Consider the following 14,277-nt stretch of genomic DNA (forward strand, 5'->3'; position numbering starts at 1 on the left):
CCCTCCCCTCCCAGCCCGGAGGCCCCCCCCGTCTGCCCTCCCCTCCCCGAGCCCCCCGTGTGCCCTCCCCCCCCAGCCCGGAGCCCCCCCCCATCTGCCCTCCCGTCCCCCTCCCAGCCTGAGGCCCCGCCCCCGTCCCAGCTTGTGCCCGCCCCGCCCGGGCATCTCTGCCCACAAGCAAGATGGCGGCCGCGGCCGGCCTGCCGCGTCACGTGCCCGCAGCGGCTCGGCGCGCGTGTGCGCGGGGCCTCTCGCGAGAGCTGCGGGCGGGCGGCGGAAGATGGCGCAGGGCGCGGGTAGCAACGGGGACGCCGCGGCCCTGCCGGTGGGCAAGGAGGCAGGTGAGCCCGGCGCGGGGCGCAGCCCGTCCGGCTGGGGGCCCGCCCCGCCCCGCCCCGCCGCACCGGCCGAGGGACGGACACGCAGACGGATAGGCGGAGGGACAGGCGGACAGGCGGACACGCAGGCGGACAGGCGGAGGGACAGGCGGACACGCAGGCGGACAGGCGGAGGGACAGGCGGACAGGCAGACGGACAGGCGGAGGGACAGGCGGGCGGACGGACAGGCAGGCGGACAGGCAGACGGACAGGCGGAGGGACAGACGGACAGGCGGAGGGACAGGCGGACAGGCGGAGGGACAGGCGGAGGGACAGGCGGACACGCAGGCGGACACGCAGGCGGACAGGCGGAGGGACAGGCGGACAGGCGGACGGACAGGCGGAGGGACAGGCGGACACGCAGGCGGACAGGCGGAGGGACAGGCGGACAGGCGGAGGGACAGGCGGACACGCAGGCGGACAGGCGGAGGGACAGGCGGACAGGCGGAGGGACAGGCGGACACGCAGGCGGACAGGCGGAGGGACAGGCGGACAGGCGGAGGGACAGGCGGACACGCAGGCGGACAGGCGGAGGGACAGGCGGACAGGCGGAGGGACAGGCGGACACGCAGGCGGACAGGCGGAGGGACAGGCGGACAGGCGGAGGGACAGGCGGACACGCAGGCGGACAGGCGGAGGGACAGGCGGACAGGCAGACGGACAGGCGGAGGGACAGGCGGGCGGACGGACAGGCAGGCGGACAGGCAGACGGACAGGCGGAGGGACAGACGGACAGGCGGAGGGACAGGCGGGCGGACGGACAGGCAGGCGGACAGGCAGACGGACAGGCGGAGGGACAGACGGACAGGCGGAGGGACAGGCGGACAGGCGGAGGGACAGGCGGAGGGACAGGCGGACACGCAGGCGGACACGCAGGCGGACAGGCGGAGGGACAGGCGGACAGGCGGACGGACAGGCGGAGGGACAGGCGGACACGCAGGCGGACAGGCGGAGGGACAGGCGGACAGGCGGAGGGACAGGCGGACACGCAGGCGGACAGGCGGAGGGACAGGCGGACAGGCGGAGGGACAGGCGGACACGCAGGCGGACAGGCGGAGGGACAGGCGGACAGGCGGAGGGACAGGCGGACACGCAGGCGGACAGGCGGAGGGACAGGCGGACAGGCGGAGGGACAGGCGGACACGCAGGCGGACAGGCGGAGGGACAGGCGGACAGGCGGAGGGACAGGCGGACACGCAGGCGGACAGGCGGAGGGACAGGCGGACAGGCGGAGGGACAGGCGGGCGGACGGACAGGCAGGCGGACAGGCAGACGGACAGGCGGAGGGACAGACGGACAGGCGGAGGGACAGGCGGACAGGCGGAGGGACAGGCGGAGGGACAGGCGGACACGCAGGCGGACACGCAGGCGGACAGGCGGAGGGACAGGCGGACAGGCAGACGGACAGGCGGAGGGACAGGCGGGCGGACGGACAGGCAGGCGGACAGGCAGACGGACAGGCGGAGGGACAGACGGACAGGCGGAGGGACAGGCGGACACGCAGACGGACAGGCGGAGGGACAGGCGGACAGGCGGACGGACAGGCGGAGGGACAGGCGGACAGGCGGAGGGACAGGCGGACATGCGGAGGGACAGGCGGACACGCAGACGGATAGGCGGAGGGACAGGCGGACGGACAGGCGGAGGGGCAGGCGGACAGGCGGAGGGACAGGCGGACGGGCAGGCGGACAGGCGGAGGGACAGGCGGACAGGCAGAGGGACAGGCGGAGGGACAGGCGGACAGGCAGACGGATAGGCGGAGGGACAGGCGGACAGGCAGACGGATAGGTGGAGGGACAGGCGGACAGGCAGAGGGGCAGGCAGAGGGACAGGCGGACACGCAGACGGATAGGCGGAGGGACAGGCGGACAGGCAGAGGGGCAGGCAGAGGGACAGGCGGACACGCAGACGGATAGGCGGAGGGACAGGCGGACACGCAGACGGATAGGCGGAGGGACAGGCGGACACGCAGACGGACAGGCGGAGGGACAGGCAGACGGACAGGCGGAGGGACAGGCGGACAGGCGGAGGGACAGGCAGAGGGACAGGCGGACAGGCGGAGGGACAGGCGGACAGGCAGACGGATAGGCGGAGGGACAGGCGGACAGGCAGAGGGGCAGGCAGAGGGACAGGCGGACATGCAGACGGATAGGCGGAGGGACAGGCGGACAGGCGGAGGGACAGGCGGACAGGCAGACGGACAGGCGGAGGGACAGGCGGACAGGCGGAGGGACAGGCGGAGGGACAGGCGGACAGGCAGACGGATAGGCGGAGGGACAGGCGGACAGGCAGACGGATAGGCGGAGGGACAGGCGGACAGGCAGACGGATAGGTGGAGGGACAGGCGGACAGGCAGAGGGGCAGGCAGAGGGACAGGCGGACACGCAGACGGATAGGCGGAGGGACAGGCGGACAGGCAGAGGGGCAGGCAGAGGGACAGGCGGACACGCAGACGGATAGGCGGAGGGACAGGCGGACACGCAGACGGATAGGCGGAGGGACAGGCGGACACGCAGACGGACAGGCGGAGGGACAGGCAGACGGACAGGCGGAGGGACAGGCGGACAGGCGGAGGGACAGGCAGAGGGACAGGCGGACAGGCGGAGGGACAGGCGGACAGGCAGACGGATAGGCGGAGGGACAGGCGGACAGGCAGAGGGGCAGGCAGAGGGACAGGCGGACAGGCAGACGGATAGGCGGAGGGACAGGCAGACAGGCAGAGGGACAGGCAGAGGGACAGGCGGACAGGCGGAGGGGCAGGCGGAGGGGCAGGCGGACAGGCGGAGGGGCAGGCGGAGGGGCAGGCGGAGGGACAGGCGGACAGGCAGAGGGACAGGCGGACAGGCAGACGGACAGGCAGACGGACAGGCAGACATGCAGGCAGACAGACAGGCGGACATGCAGACGGCCGGACAGGCAGAGGGACAGGCGGACAGGCAGAGGGACAGGCGGACAGGCAGAGGGACGGACAGGCGGACGGGCAGAGGGACAGGCGGACAGGCAGGCGGACAGGCAGACGGACAGGCAGGCGGACAGGCAGAGGGGCAGACGGACATGCAGACGGGCAGGCGGACATGCAGACGGACAGGCAGAGGGACAGGCGGACAGGCAGAGGGACAGGCGGACATGCAGACGGACAGGCAGAGGGACAGACGGACATGCAGACGGACACGCAGAGGGACAGGCGGACAGGCAGGCGGACAGGCAGAGGGACAGACGGACAGGCAGAGGGACAGGCAGAGGGACAGGCAGAGGGGCAGACGGACACGCAGAGGGACAGGTGGACATGCAGACGAACTGGCAGAGAGACAGATGGACCAGCAGACGGACAGGCAGCTAGCTAGGCAGACGGACAGACCGACAGGTGGTTTAATGAGTTTTCCTGGGCACAACCCGCTTCTTTCGGCTGTGACCCAGTGTACCCCTCCCTCCGGCACCACTGCTGCGTCAGGCAAGGCTGGGGTGCGGGTACACAGGAGTGCCGCTTGCCCGGGTAGGGCCGCAAGGGACAAAAGGGAGGTGGAACTACCGCGTACGTGGACAGCGTGTACCCTTGGACACAGGCTGAGACGGACGGGAGGCTGGCTTGGTGAAAGTTGCTAGGAAGGATAAAAGGGGTAAAGACAAAGGTGATTCCAAGGTAGGGATGTAAGCTATTAGCCGACTACCCGGGACCACAGGCTGTATCAGAGCAGCAGTGGGGGTGGGGGAGCTGGTGCTGGGGGGAGCTGGTTTCCTCCAGCACCCTCTCCGTGGGGGGAGGCAGAGGACGGCTGTGCCTTTGACTTTGAAATATAGCAGGAGTTCTTGTTACAAAGACAGAGGCGCTGCAGCTGGGATAGCGAGCGCCCCACCTCGCCCCTCTCCTCATTGAGTAGTTGATGGAAATTCCATTAATGACTTGATTAGCCAATTAATCAAAATGTAATATCCCTGTTCCATAGAAGGGGTCTACTACAGGCCACCTACCCAGAAAGAAGAGGTAGATGAAGTTTATTAAAAACCAAATGTATCTAAAGCCCAGGAGTTGGGGGTGATGGGGACTTCAACTATCCAGACATTTGCTGGGACATTAACACAGCAGGGCACAGATTATTCAACTAGTTCTGGGTATGTACTAGAAATATTTTTTATTTCAGAAGGTGGAGAAAGCTACTGGGGGGAGGCAGTTCTAGATTTCAGTTTAACAAATAGGGAGGAACTGGTTGAGAATTTGAAAGTGGAAGGCAGCTTGGGTGAAAGTGATCATGGCATCATGGAACACTAGAACTGGAAGGGACCTCGAGGTCTATAATCACAAAGTTCATCAGTCTTGCAGGGTTTCCCAGAGTGTGCTCTGTGGAACCCTGGGGGCTCCATGCAATGGGTCAGGGGCTCCGCAAGAAAATAGTAATGACAGTTGCATGACCGTGTTATTTTGTTACTAATTTTCTGATCATTTTCTTGGGAAAAAATTATCCAAACTAAAAATAGAATTCCAAAATTGTATCTGTTTAGGTACTTATTGGATTAAAAAGCGTAACATTTTAAAGCCGCTGCCAAATTTTCAGGACCCTCTTGGTGTCCATAGTTGAAAAACCCTGGTCTAAAGAGTGGTAGGAGGGAGAACAGCACAATAAAGGCAGTAGATTTCAAGAAGGCAGACTTGAGCAAAGTCAGAGTGCTGGTAGACGGTGAAGGTTGGTGGTGGTGAGATTCCCACCGTAGTGAATGCCGGAGGAGAAAATGAGATAGAGAAGGAAACTAGGAAAAGAATAAGTTAAAAATGACTTAGAAAGGTTAGATGTCTTCAGGTTACCAGGCCTGATGGAATGCACCTAGAATACTCCAGGAGCTGATTGAGGCCATAGCTGGGCCCTTAGCTATTATCTTTGAAAAGTCATGGAAGACAGGAGAGATTCCGGAAGACTGGAATCTTTGCCTATCTAGAAAGAGGGAAATACGAACAATCCAGGATACTACAACCTAGTCAGTTTAACCTCTGTGCCAGGAAGGATAATGGAGCAAGTAATTAAGGAATCCATTTGCAAATGTCTGGAAGATAATAAGGAAATAAGTAATAGTCAGCATGGACTTGTCAAGAACAAATCATGTCAAACCAGCCTGCCGGCTTCCTTTGACAGGATAACAAGCCTTGTGGATAAGGGGGAAGTGGTATATGTGGTATACTTAGGATTTGATGCAGCTTCAGGTGATTTTATGAATAAACGAGGGAAATACAACCTAGATGGGACTACTATAAGGTGGCTACAGAACTGGTTGGGTTGCCATTCCCAGAGAATAGTTCTTTATAGTTCACAGTCCTGCTGGAAGGCAGAACAAGGGGGGTTCTGCAGGGCTCTGTTGTGGGACCGGCTCTGGTCAGTATCTTCATCAACAATGTAGATATCGGCATAGAGAGGACACTTATTAAGTTTGCAGCTGATCCCAAGCCAGGAGGGGTTGCAAGTGCATTTGGAAGATAGGGTCAGAATTCCAGCTGATCCGGGAACACTGGAGAAACGAGCTGAGGTAAACAGGAAGCAACGGGAGCGGTGCCTGCACCGAGCAATTTCTTTCAGCACTCAGGAGCCGCTTCATCTCTCTGGGCCACGTGGAACCCGTGGGCCTCATTTGAGCCCCACTTGCTCCACACTCACCCCCCGCAGTGGGAGCTGGTGCTCCAGCCATGGCGCCCCTCCCCACGGCCGGAGCACCAGCGCTGGCTAACGCGCCTGCAGGGGAGAGGGCAAGCCCCAAACCCGCAGGCTGGATGCAGCCCTGGGCTGGAGGCTCCCCACCCCTGCTGTAGCCCAGTGACTGTAAGGGAGGAGGCTTCGAGGCCATAGGTACATTTGCCATGGATAGATGCCAGGAGGCAGATGTTGACTCTCCCCTGTTGTTACACACTCCCATGCTGATTTCGTGGCTGTGTTCCCACAGCCAGTGGGCATTGGGGTTTTCTTTCGTTTGATGCTTGTTCTGCTCTGCAGTGGAATCTTGGGGTGAATGATCAGGGTGGTGTTCTGCTGCTGCACATCCCTCAATGTGGGACTGTTAATCCACTAGTGTGCTAACGGTGGAAAGTGCAGATTCGCCCCGGTTCTTCCCCCAGGGGAGGCTGCCTTAGGGCTGAGGCTGGAATGGGGCGGACAGCGATCCCTGTTTTAGTTCTCAAAGAATACATTAGTTCCTAGTCCCTTCGTTGCGGCGGTGGTGTGAGTGAGTGAGTGAGTGGGGACTGACAAATCCAGGCAAAAAGAAATACCGTGTTTGTCTGTGCTCGTTCCCCCCCACCCGAGAATTACCCTACATTCCCAGCGCCAGAGTGGGAGATGCAGATTTGGGTGCGTTCTTCTTGACGCGTGCAGCTAAGGATGCCCGTCCAAGAGGCTAGGCCCCCTCACTACCTGGAGGTGACAGCCCCTCGAGGGTGGGAGCAGCGGCACGGTGTTAGCGAGAGAAGGAGCCGCTGTGCTGCAGTTCAACGTCCGTGTTTTGTTCTTCGCAGTTGATCGCCTGATCCGAGAGAACAGCCACATTTTCACAGAGGCGCAATGCAAAGTGTGCAGCGCAGTCCTCATCTCTGAGTCCCAGAAGCTTGCTCATTACCAGGTACGGCAGGCAGGAAGGTGTTACTGGGTTTCTTATTCAGTGTGACATCGGGTGGAGTATTAACCCACTTTTCTTCCTCACTCCCTGTCAGAGCAAGAAGCATGCGAACAAAGTGCGGCGGTACATGTCGATTCACGGGGAGGAGCAGCTCACCCAGGGGAAGAAGTTAAAGCTGGAGACCAAACAGGTGATGTAGAAAATGACCGGGCCTCTCACGTCAGCTCTAGAAGAGCAATAGCACCCTGTAAGCGCTGGGGAGGGCTTCAGTGGCACGTTCTGTGCCAGACAGAGGCATGTGATACATCAGAGAGAGGATAGTTGGAATTGGGTCGCTTAGGCCTGGTCTACACTGCAGGGCTACATTGACTTCAGTACGTGAATAGCGTAGATGAAGTCTGCGTAGCTTAGGGTGACTTACCTACACTATGCTGTGTTGACGAAAGAATCTCTCTGGTCGATTTACCTTACGCTTCTCGGTCTGGGGTCGTGCTAGAATTGACAAGAAAGCAATCTACAGTTGATTTAGTGGGTCTTCCCTAGACCTGCTAAATCAACCCCCAGGGATTGACTGCTGCAGTCTCCTGGTAAGTGTATCCATTTCCTTATTGAGGACAACTTAGTCCTCTAGTTGCTACACATTGCTGGAGCAAGCACACCTCTTAGCCAGTGCGTGGCAACATCTGCAATCTAAACAATGCGTACCCCTGTGATAGCAGTACGTCTGGGGAGCAACATTTGGAAGGACGGGGGGGTCAAGGTGACTAGGAGCAGTCCTGAACACCCTTACTATGCAGTTCTCACCTGCGGCGAGCACGTCACAGGGAATTGCATTCCTGCAGTTTACTTTTTCGAAGAATCTCTTCTGATCCCAATGAGGTTCCCATTGCTGGTGGCTGTGGTGCCGTTACGGCAGTGAAGGTACCATGCTCCCAGCTGTCTGCCTGCAATGGTGACTGCGCAGTTGGGGTGACTGAGTCCAGTTTTCTCACCACTTCAGTGTTAATCCCTGAATCCAGCCTCTTGCATAGGCTCGTGGAGAGTCCAGTGCAGAGGTGGCTCTGGGTGGCGGTAGGCTGGGTAAAACCCACTGCTAAGCTGGTCCGGAGCTGTGCGCGACAGACGAGCAGGCTGGGGGGAGTGCCTGGTATTGCTTGGCCCATGCCACGTAGAACACAGGCTGGGAATCTCCCCCAGGCCTGCCCACAGCTCATTGAACCTTGTCCTCAGCTCCTCTGGGGCCTGCTTGCCTCCTAGTGCCGCTGCCCGATGAAAGTGAGCCTAGCCAGAGGCGGGAACGCGGCTCTTCAGAGGTGCGCCAAGTGCTTTGGCCTCGCCAGTTGCATGTAACCAAACATCCGTGTTCCTCCTTGTGCACAGGAGAGCAGCAACGGAGAAGACAGGAACAAATGTTGCCCCATCTGTAACATGACCTTTTCGTCTCCCGTGGTGGCCATGTCTCACTACTTAGGCAAGACTCATGCCAAGAACATGAAGCTGAAGCAGCAGTCCCCCAGAGCGGAAGGTATGGCCTTCGGCAGCACCTGCGAGGGAGCAGCCCCATGGCCACCTGGCCACGCTCTCCCAGCACCATTTCTAGTGTAGCGGGTGGCGGAGGGCCGCATCCTGAGGCGGCCTCATGAAACCGCTGCCAGCAGCTCTGTGCCCTCTGGCAATCTGCCCTGAGCCTGGCACCGCCTTGAGGAAAGTCACTCTGGAGCGCCGGGGCCGCTCTGTGCCTGCAGGGAGCGGTGACGCCCATGGCGCCTCTCCTTGGCATCCGAGCGTGTTGCCAGTGCCGTCCTCAGGCAGCAATGGAGCTGGATGTGCTTGGCTGCGTTCATTTCACCCAGCCCTGGCACCAGGACTGCTCTGGACTAACGGCCCATGCCCATGTCATGCCATTGCGCTTCCCTGTCCCTTGGGAGCGTTTGCTCTGCCCTCTGGCTTAGCGTTCCCCGTTTTCCATTTGCTGGGAGGGGCTGGCACCCATGGGGCGGGGGGTCTGTTCCCAGTTTCTTTCAGTAGGTCAGTGTTGGCCTGCAGTGCTCCTGGGTCTGGCCGGGGCGGGTCAGAGGGTCTGTGGTCTCATTTCACTTGGGAGCCTGCCTTGTCTTGCCCGTTGGTGTTTAACGGCTCTGGACGGGTGTGATTGGAAGAGAGGGTGCAGAGCCAAAGGGCGTCCAGCCAGCCTTCTGTCCAGAGCCCTTGTCTGCGCAACGCATGGACAGCCCTGCGGACTGGCACTGGCTCAGGGTGTGCGTCTTGGGATCGGGTAAGGGATGCTCTGGTTCGTTTTACAGTAATGCTGCCTGCACAGAAACGCCCTGCTACCCTCCCTCCCCCTGCTGTGTCTGCCACCGAGGAGACCCAGAGCACTGCTGACCCAGACAAGTTCTGCAGCCTCTGCCATGCTACTTTCAACAATCCACTCATGGCAAAACAGCATTATGTCGGCAAGAAGCACAGAAAACAAGAGACCAAGCTCAAGCTGATGGCACACTATGGTCGGGCCTCGGACACCCCTGCCGCTTCCTCCCTGGGTGAGTCCTGGGCAGCCAGAGTCACGGAGGATGGAGCAGCCGGTCTCCTGCTGGCCGTGGGGTGTGGCAGCCTTGTGAAGGGGCGTGAGAGTGAAAGTGTAAATTGGTGCGAGGCGGGCGTGGCTGTGGGGAGATTACCGGAGCTGTGGGCAGCCAGCTCGGGCCTGGCGCTGTGGTTGTGGGTTGTCTGCCTAGAGTCCTAGACAGACATTCCAAGGCGCAAGGGCTCTTAGGAGCAAGTTGAACTTTTCTAGCGCGGTGCATTGGTCCCAGAGGGCCTGGAAGGATGGCCGTCGGTGCCCCAGAGAGGTTCCTGCAGGGAGGACTTACCGGGCTGCAGAAATGGGCACGTGGGAGGGTTGACATTAGCCCCTCCAGTCCCCGCCCAAGAGGCAGTGGGCTTGCTGCAGCCCAGCTCGTGGGGGCGTGAAAGCTGAGCCCTCCAGAGCCGGTGTCACATCCTCCTTTGTGACCGGCTGTTTATAAGGAGCTTTGCGTATAGAGATGGAGTGACGGTGTCAGACCCCCCCTCCCGACTGGACATTCCTGCTCCCTTGAGGATAACGAAGGAGCAGACGAACGCGCTCTGTCGCTAACCTCTCCTGTGGGCTCTGCTCTCTCTCCGAGACGGGAGCCCGGTTTCAGCCCTTGCGCACGCTGGCCCGTGGGCGTGGATACCGGTGGTGCTGAGCAGCCGCGCTGGTCCCGTGGGAGAGGGGCAGGCAGTGGAGTGCTCTGAGGGGCTGCTCCTCGGATCAGAAGAGCCCGGCGTTGGTGTCAGGCCTTTGCTGTGGCTCAGAGGCGGGACTGAGTCCCTTCAGTTCTGGCCCCGGCGGTGCGGGGACGCGGGGGCTCTGGGGTGTAGAGGGACCCCTCCCACGGGACACTGTCACATCTCCTGTGACGTCTCGCCGGTCACACAAGGTTTCCGTGGCGGGGCTAGGGGCGCGCTAGCGCAGTCGATGAACCGACACGCAGAAGCTCATGGGTTAATGCTATAGACTACGCATCCCCCTCCCCCCATCAGGACGTTGTAGCAGGCAGGCCAGCAGCCCGGCTCAGTCCTGGCTCGCACCGGCTCTGGGGCCCACCCTGCTGCGGGTCTGCATTTCAACCGTATTAGGAGCTGGGCAGGCAGGCTCAGTTCCAGCCGTGCCAGGTCTGGGAGCTCACATGGCGCCCGGACGGGGGCTGCTGCCGCCCTGTGCTGCTGCCCCTGTATCAGAGGAAGCAGCGCGGGGCGACAGGCAGCCAGTGCGGGAGGGGAGCTGGGTTTTAAACTGGCTCCCCTCGTGGACCAGCTCCCAACTGGAGCCCCACGCTGCTGTCTCTGATGAAGAGGCAGCAGTGCAGGGCAGCAGCGGCCCTTGTCCGGGGGCTCTGAGCTCCGGGACCCAGCAGGAGCTGGAACTGAGCCAGGCTGCCCGCCTGCCCAGCTCCTAATACGCTTTCAGTGCAGAGCCGCAGCAGAGCAGGGACTCGTCCCCGGGGACTGCCGCACAGTCAAGGAACCGAGAAGAATTCAGAGGTTACTCGACTATTCGAGAACGGAGATTTCATGGCCGAGGCTGCGGCACACACAACAGTGCTCCCAGCTGTGTCCCGGCTGCAGCTGCCGCCTAGCGCTGGGACGTGTCCTACAGCCTCACGGCCCGTCGCAAGATCCGAGCGCCACGTCCCATTTGGGCTTGGCCCTCGCTCTCGCTCTGCTCCTGTCTTGGGGCTCCCCCTTGTTGGCCAGAGGCCACATCGAAAATCCCCAAAGCTGGAGGAGTGACTTTAGGTACCTCACCATTTCAGAAGCTCCTTTGATGCACAAGCGGCATAGGGTGGCAGGCCAGGGGCTGCTCCCTGGCCTGGTTAACCGGTACCCGGTGAGCATTACCTGGTCAGGTGGATGCTAGCCAAGTCATCGGTTACCCGTGTCATCCCTGTTAGGTAGATAAGCTCGGGCAGTGCTGAGTCCCCACTGCAACGTGGAAACGTCTCCCTCTGCTACTGAGGGACAGGTCCCGGGAGAAGTGGAGCCGCAGAAGCACTGCGGTGCCAGGGGCTGGCCACTGAAGGGGTGCGACTGTCCCGGGGAGATTACAGGATGCTGTGTAAGGAGGAACCAGCCCTCCGCTTGGAGCTGTTGTTTTGGGCTCAGCAGGCTGCTCCGCAAATGGCCGTGGCCTCGGCTCCGGCTCCGTTGGTGGGCTTGGGCGAGGCTTTGCTAGCTCCTCGGCCAGGCAGGGTGCTGGGTTTGCACGCGTTCCAGAGGGGCGTGTGCTAACGCTGCTGTTTGTTTCAGCTGGGAAGGGGTACCCCTGCAGCACGTGCAATATAGTGCTGAACTCCATCGAGCAGTACCAGGCTCACATCAGCGGCTTCAAGCACAAGAATCAGTAAGTGACCGTGGCGCACTCAGACCGTGTAGTTACCGTCAGGCCACTGACGCGGGAGCACTACGTCAGCGTTTGGAGAGGGCTGCCCTAGTGCCTGTGTCCCTGGGACGGCTTGTTGGGCTGGCTTCCGTTGGCGAGAGAGAAGCTGCGGGGTAGCACGTGGGACGGTAGAGTGGCCCGGCTCAAGGGCTTCTCTCCAAGGGAAGCTAATCCAATAAGAGATGACATCACCCGCCCTGTGCGTCTGTCATCCTGGGACTGACGGCCATTCGGGTTTGCTGCACTCCCTCTGCAGGCCAGTCGGGGGGTGACGCTAAGCCTGTTTGGTTACCTGGGCGTTTTGTCTAGTGCGGCCATGTCAGGCATGCGGCCCGGTTACATGGTTATACAAGGGGCGGCCAACCCACGGCTCTTTCATTACGGACACGTGGTTCCTGCTGGTTCTGAGCCGCGCGCCAGGACTGCTCACAGACAGCCGCTCTGCACACGCGCCCCAGCGCCAGGAGGGAGGAGCGCGTGGCGGCAGTGGCTCCGGGACCCAGGCATTAGGCTAGAGCGGGAGTGGGGGGAGGGCTGGGGGTGCCTGGCTCTGGAGGAGAGGAGGGGGATTGGGTTAGAACGGGGGAGCTGGGGGTGCCTGACTCGGGGGGGGCGCTGGGGCTGCCTGGCTCTGGAGGAGAGGAGGGGGATTGGGTTAGAACGGGGGGGGCTGGGGGTGCCTGACTTGGGGGGGGGGATTGAGTTAGAGCAGGGGGGCTGGGGGTGCCTGGCTCTGGAGGAGAGGAGGGGGATTGGGTTAGAACGGGGGAGCTGGGGGTGCCTGACTCGGGGGGGGCGCTGGGGGTGCCTGGCTCTGGAGGAGAGGAGGGGGATTGGGTTAGAACGGGGGGGGGGCTGGGGGTGCCTGGCTCTGGAGGAGAGGAGGGGGATTGGGTTAGAACGGGGGAGCTGGGGGTGCCTGACTCGGGGGGGGCGCTGGGGCTGCCTGGCTCTGGAGGAGAGGAGGGGGATTGGGTTAGAACGGGGGGGGCTGGGGGTGCCTGACTTGGGGGGGGGATTGAGTTAGAGCAGGGGGGCTGGGGGTGCCTGGCTCTGGAGGAGAGGAGGGGGATTGGGTTAGAACGGGGGAGCTGGGGGTGCCTGACTCGGGGGGGGCGCTGGGGGTGCCTGGCTCTGGAGGAGAGGAGGGGGATTGGGTTAGAACGGGGGGGGCTGGGGGTGCCTGACTTGGGGGGGGATTGAGTTAGAGCAGGGGGGCTGGGGGTGCCTGGCTCTGGAGGAGAGGAGGGGGATTGGGTTAGAACGGGGGAGCTGGGGGTGCCTGACTCGGGGGGGGCGCTGGGGGTGCCTGGCTCTGGAGGAGAGGAGGGGGATTGGGTTAGAACGGGGGGGGGCTGGGGGTGCCTGACTCTGGAGGAGAGGAGGGGGATTGGGTTAGAATGGGGGGGCTGGGGGTGCCTGACTCGGGGGGGGGGCGCTGGGGGTGCCTGGCTCTGGAGGAGAGGAGGGGGATTGGGTTAGAACGGGGGAGCTGGGGGTGCCTGACTCGGGGGGGGGCGCTGGGGGTGCCTGGCTCTGGAGGAGAGGAGGGGGATTGGGTTAGAACGGGGGGGGGCTGGGGGTGCCTGACTTGGGGGGGGATTGAGTTAGAGCAGGGGGGCTGGGGGTGCCTGGCTCTGGAGGAGAGGAGGGGGATTGGGTTAGAACGGGGGAGCTGGGGGTGCCTGACTCGGGGGGGGCGCTGGGGGTGCCTGGCTCTGGAGGAGAGGAGGGGGATTGGGTTAGAACGGGGGGGGGGGCTGGGGGTGCCTGGCTCTGGAGGAGAGGAGGGGGATTGGGTTAGAATGGGGGGGCTGGGGGTGCCTGACTCGGGGGGGGCGCTGGGGGTGCCTGGCTCTGGAGGAGAGGAGGGGGATTGGGTTAGAACGGGGGGGGCTGGGGGTGCCTGACTTGGGGGGGATTGAGTTAGAGCAGGCGGGCTGGGGGTGCCTGGCTCTGCAGGAGGGGGAGGCATTGGGTTAGAGCAGGGGGGCTGCAGCACCTTAAACTCAAAGTCTTCATGGTTGCAAATAACAATGTGACACCTCCGATTATTGTGTTCTAGTCAAACAAGACTGGACAAATATGATCCAATACACCGACAACACAATCTGTAATAATAAATCATTACAACTTTCCGACATTCGTACCTTTTCTTTGGTGGCCCTGAAAGCTCTCGGGTTTCGTTTGTAGGCTTCGAGCTTGAACATGCCTGGTCTAGAGCATCTTTGAGTTCTGCATGGTTGAGTCCATAGGTCAATTTCCTAAAGCTGGGGGGGACCATCGCGCCTTACTTCTGTGCTGCCGTCAGAGCTGGGCCCCCAGCCAGCAGCTGCTGC

The 14,277-nt window shown here is 62.0% G+C and overlaps 2 protein-coding genes across 4 annotated transcripts in view; both read left to right on the top strand.

The window, feature by feature from the left end:
- The first annotated feature begins 280 nt into the window (after positions 1–280).
- Positions 281–14,144, top strand: ZNF346 (zinc finger protein 346). Its single transcript, XM_075918709.1, has 7 exons — positions 281–341; positions 6,869–6,972; positions 7,064–7,159; positions 8,350–8,494; positions 9,273–9,512; positions 11,806–11,899; positions 14,132–14,144. The coding sequence occupies exons 1-7, from the start codon at positions 281–283 to the stop codon at positions 14,142–14,144; spliced, it is 753 nt and encodes a 250-aa protein (XP_075774824.1).
- The window catches only part of FGFR4 (fibroblast growth factor receptor 4), a 40,881-nt gene continuing 35,961 nt past the window's right edge, over positions 9,358–14,277 (top strand). For all 3 annotated transcript variants that reach the window (XM_075918722.1, XM_075918723.1, XM_075918724.1), the window contains exons 1-2: positions 9,358–9,512; positions 11,806–11,899. The gene's annotated coding sequence lies outside the window, so the exon portion shown is untranslated. The remainder of the gene's footprint in view (positions 9,513–11,805; positions 11,900–14,277) is intronic.

This window comes from Pelodiscus sinensis, unplaced genomic scaffold, assembly GCF_049634645.1.
Source record: "Pelodiscus sinensis isolate JC-2024 unplaced genomic scaffold, ASM4963464v1 ctg124, whole genome shotgun sequence".
In the NCBI taxonomy this organism is placed as follows: domain Eukaryota; kingdom Metazoa; phylum Chordata; order Testudines; family Trionychidae; genus Pelodiscus; species Pelodiscus sinensis.

Excerpts from the sequence above, each read along its gene's own strand:
- ZNF346 (XM_075918709.1), top strand. The coding sequence starts at position 281 with ATGGCGCAGGGCGCGGGTAGCAACGGGGACGCCGCGGCCCTGCCGGTG. Across the intron at positions 6,973-7,063 it reads AGAAGCTTGCTCATTACCAG|AGCAAGAAGCATGCGAACAA; the intron begins GTACGGCAGGCA and ends ACTCCCTGTCAG. Across the intron at positions 9,513-11,805 it reads CCCTGCCGCTTCCTCCCTGG|CTGGGAAGGGGTACCCCTGC; the intron begins GTGAGTCCTGGG and ends TGTTTGTTTCAG.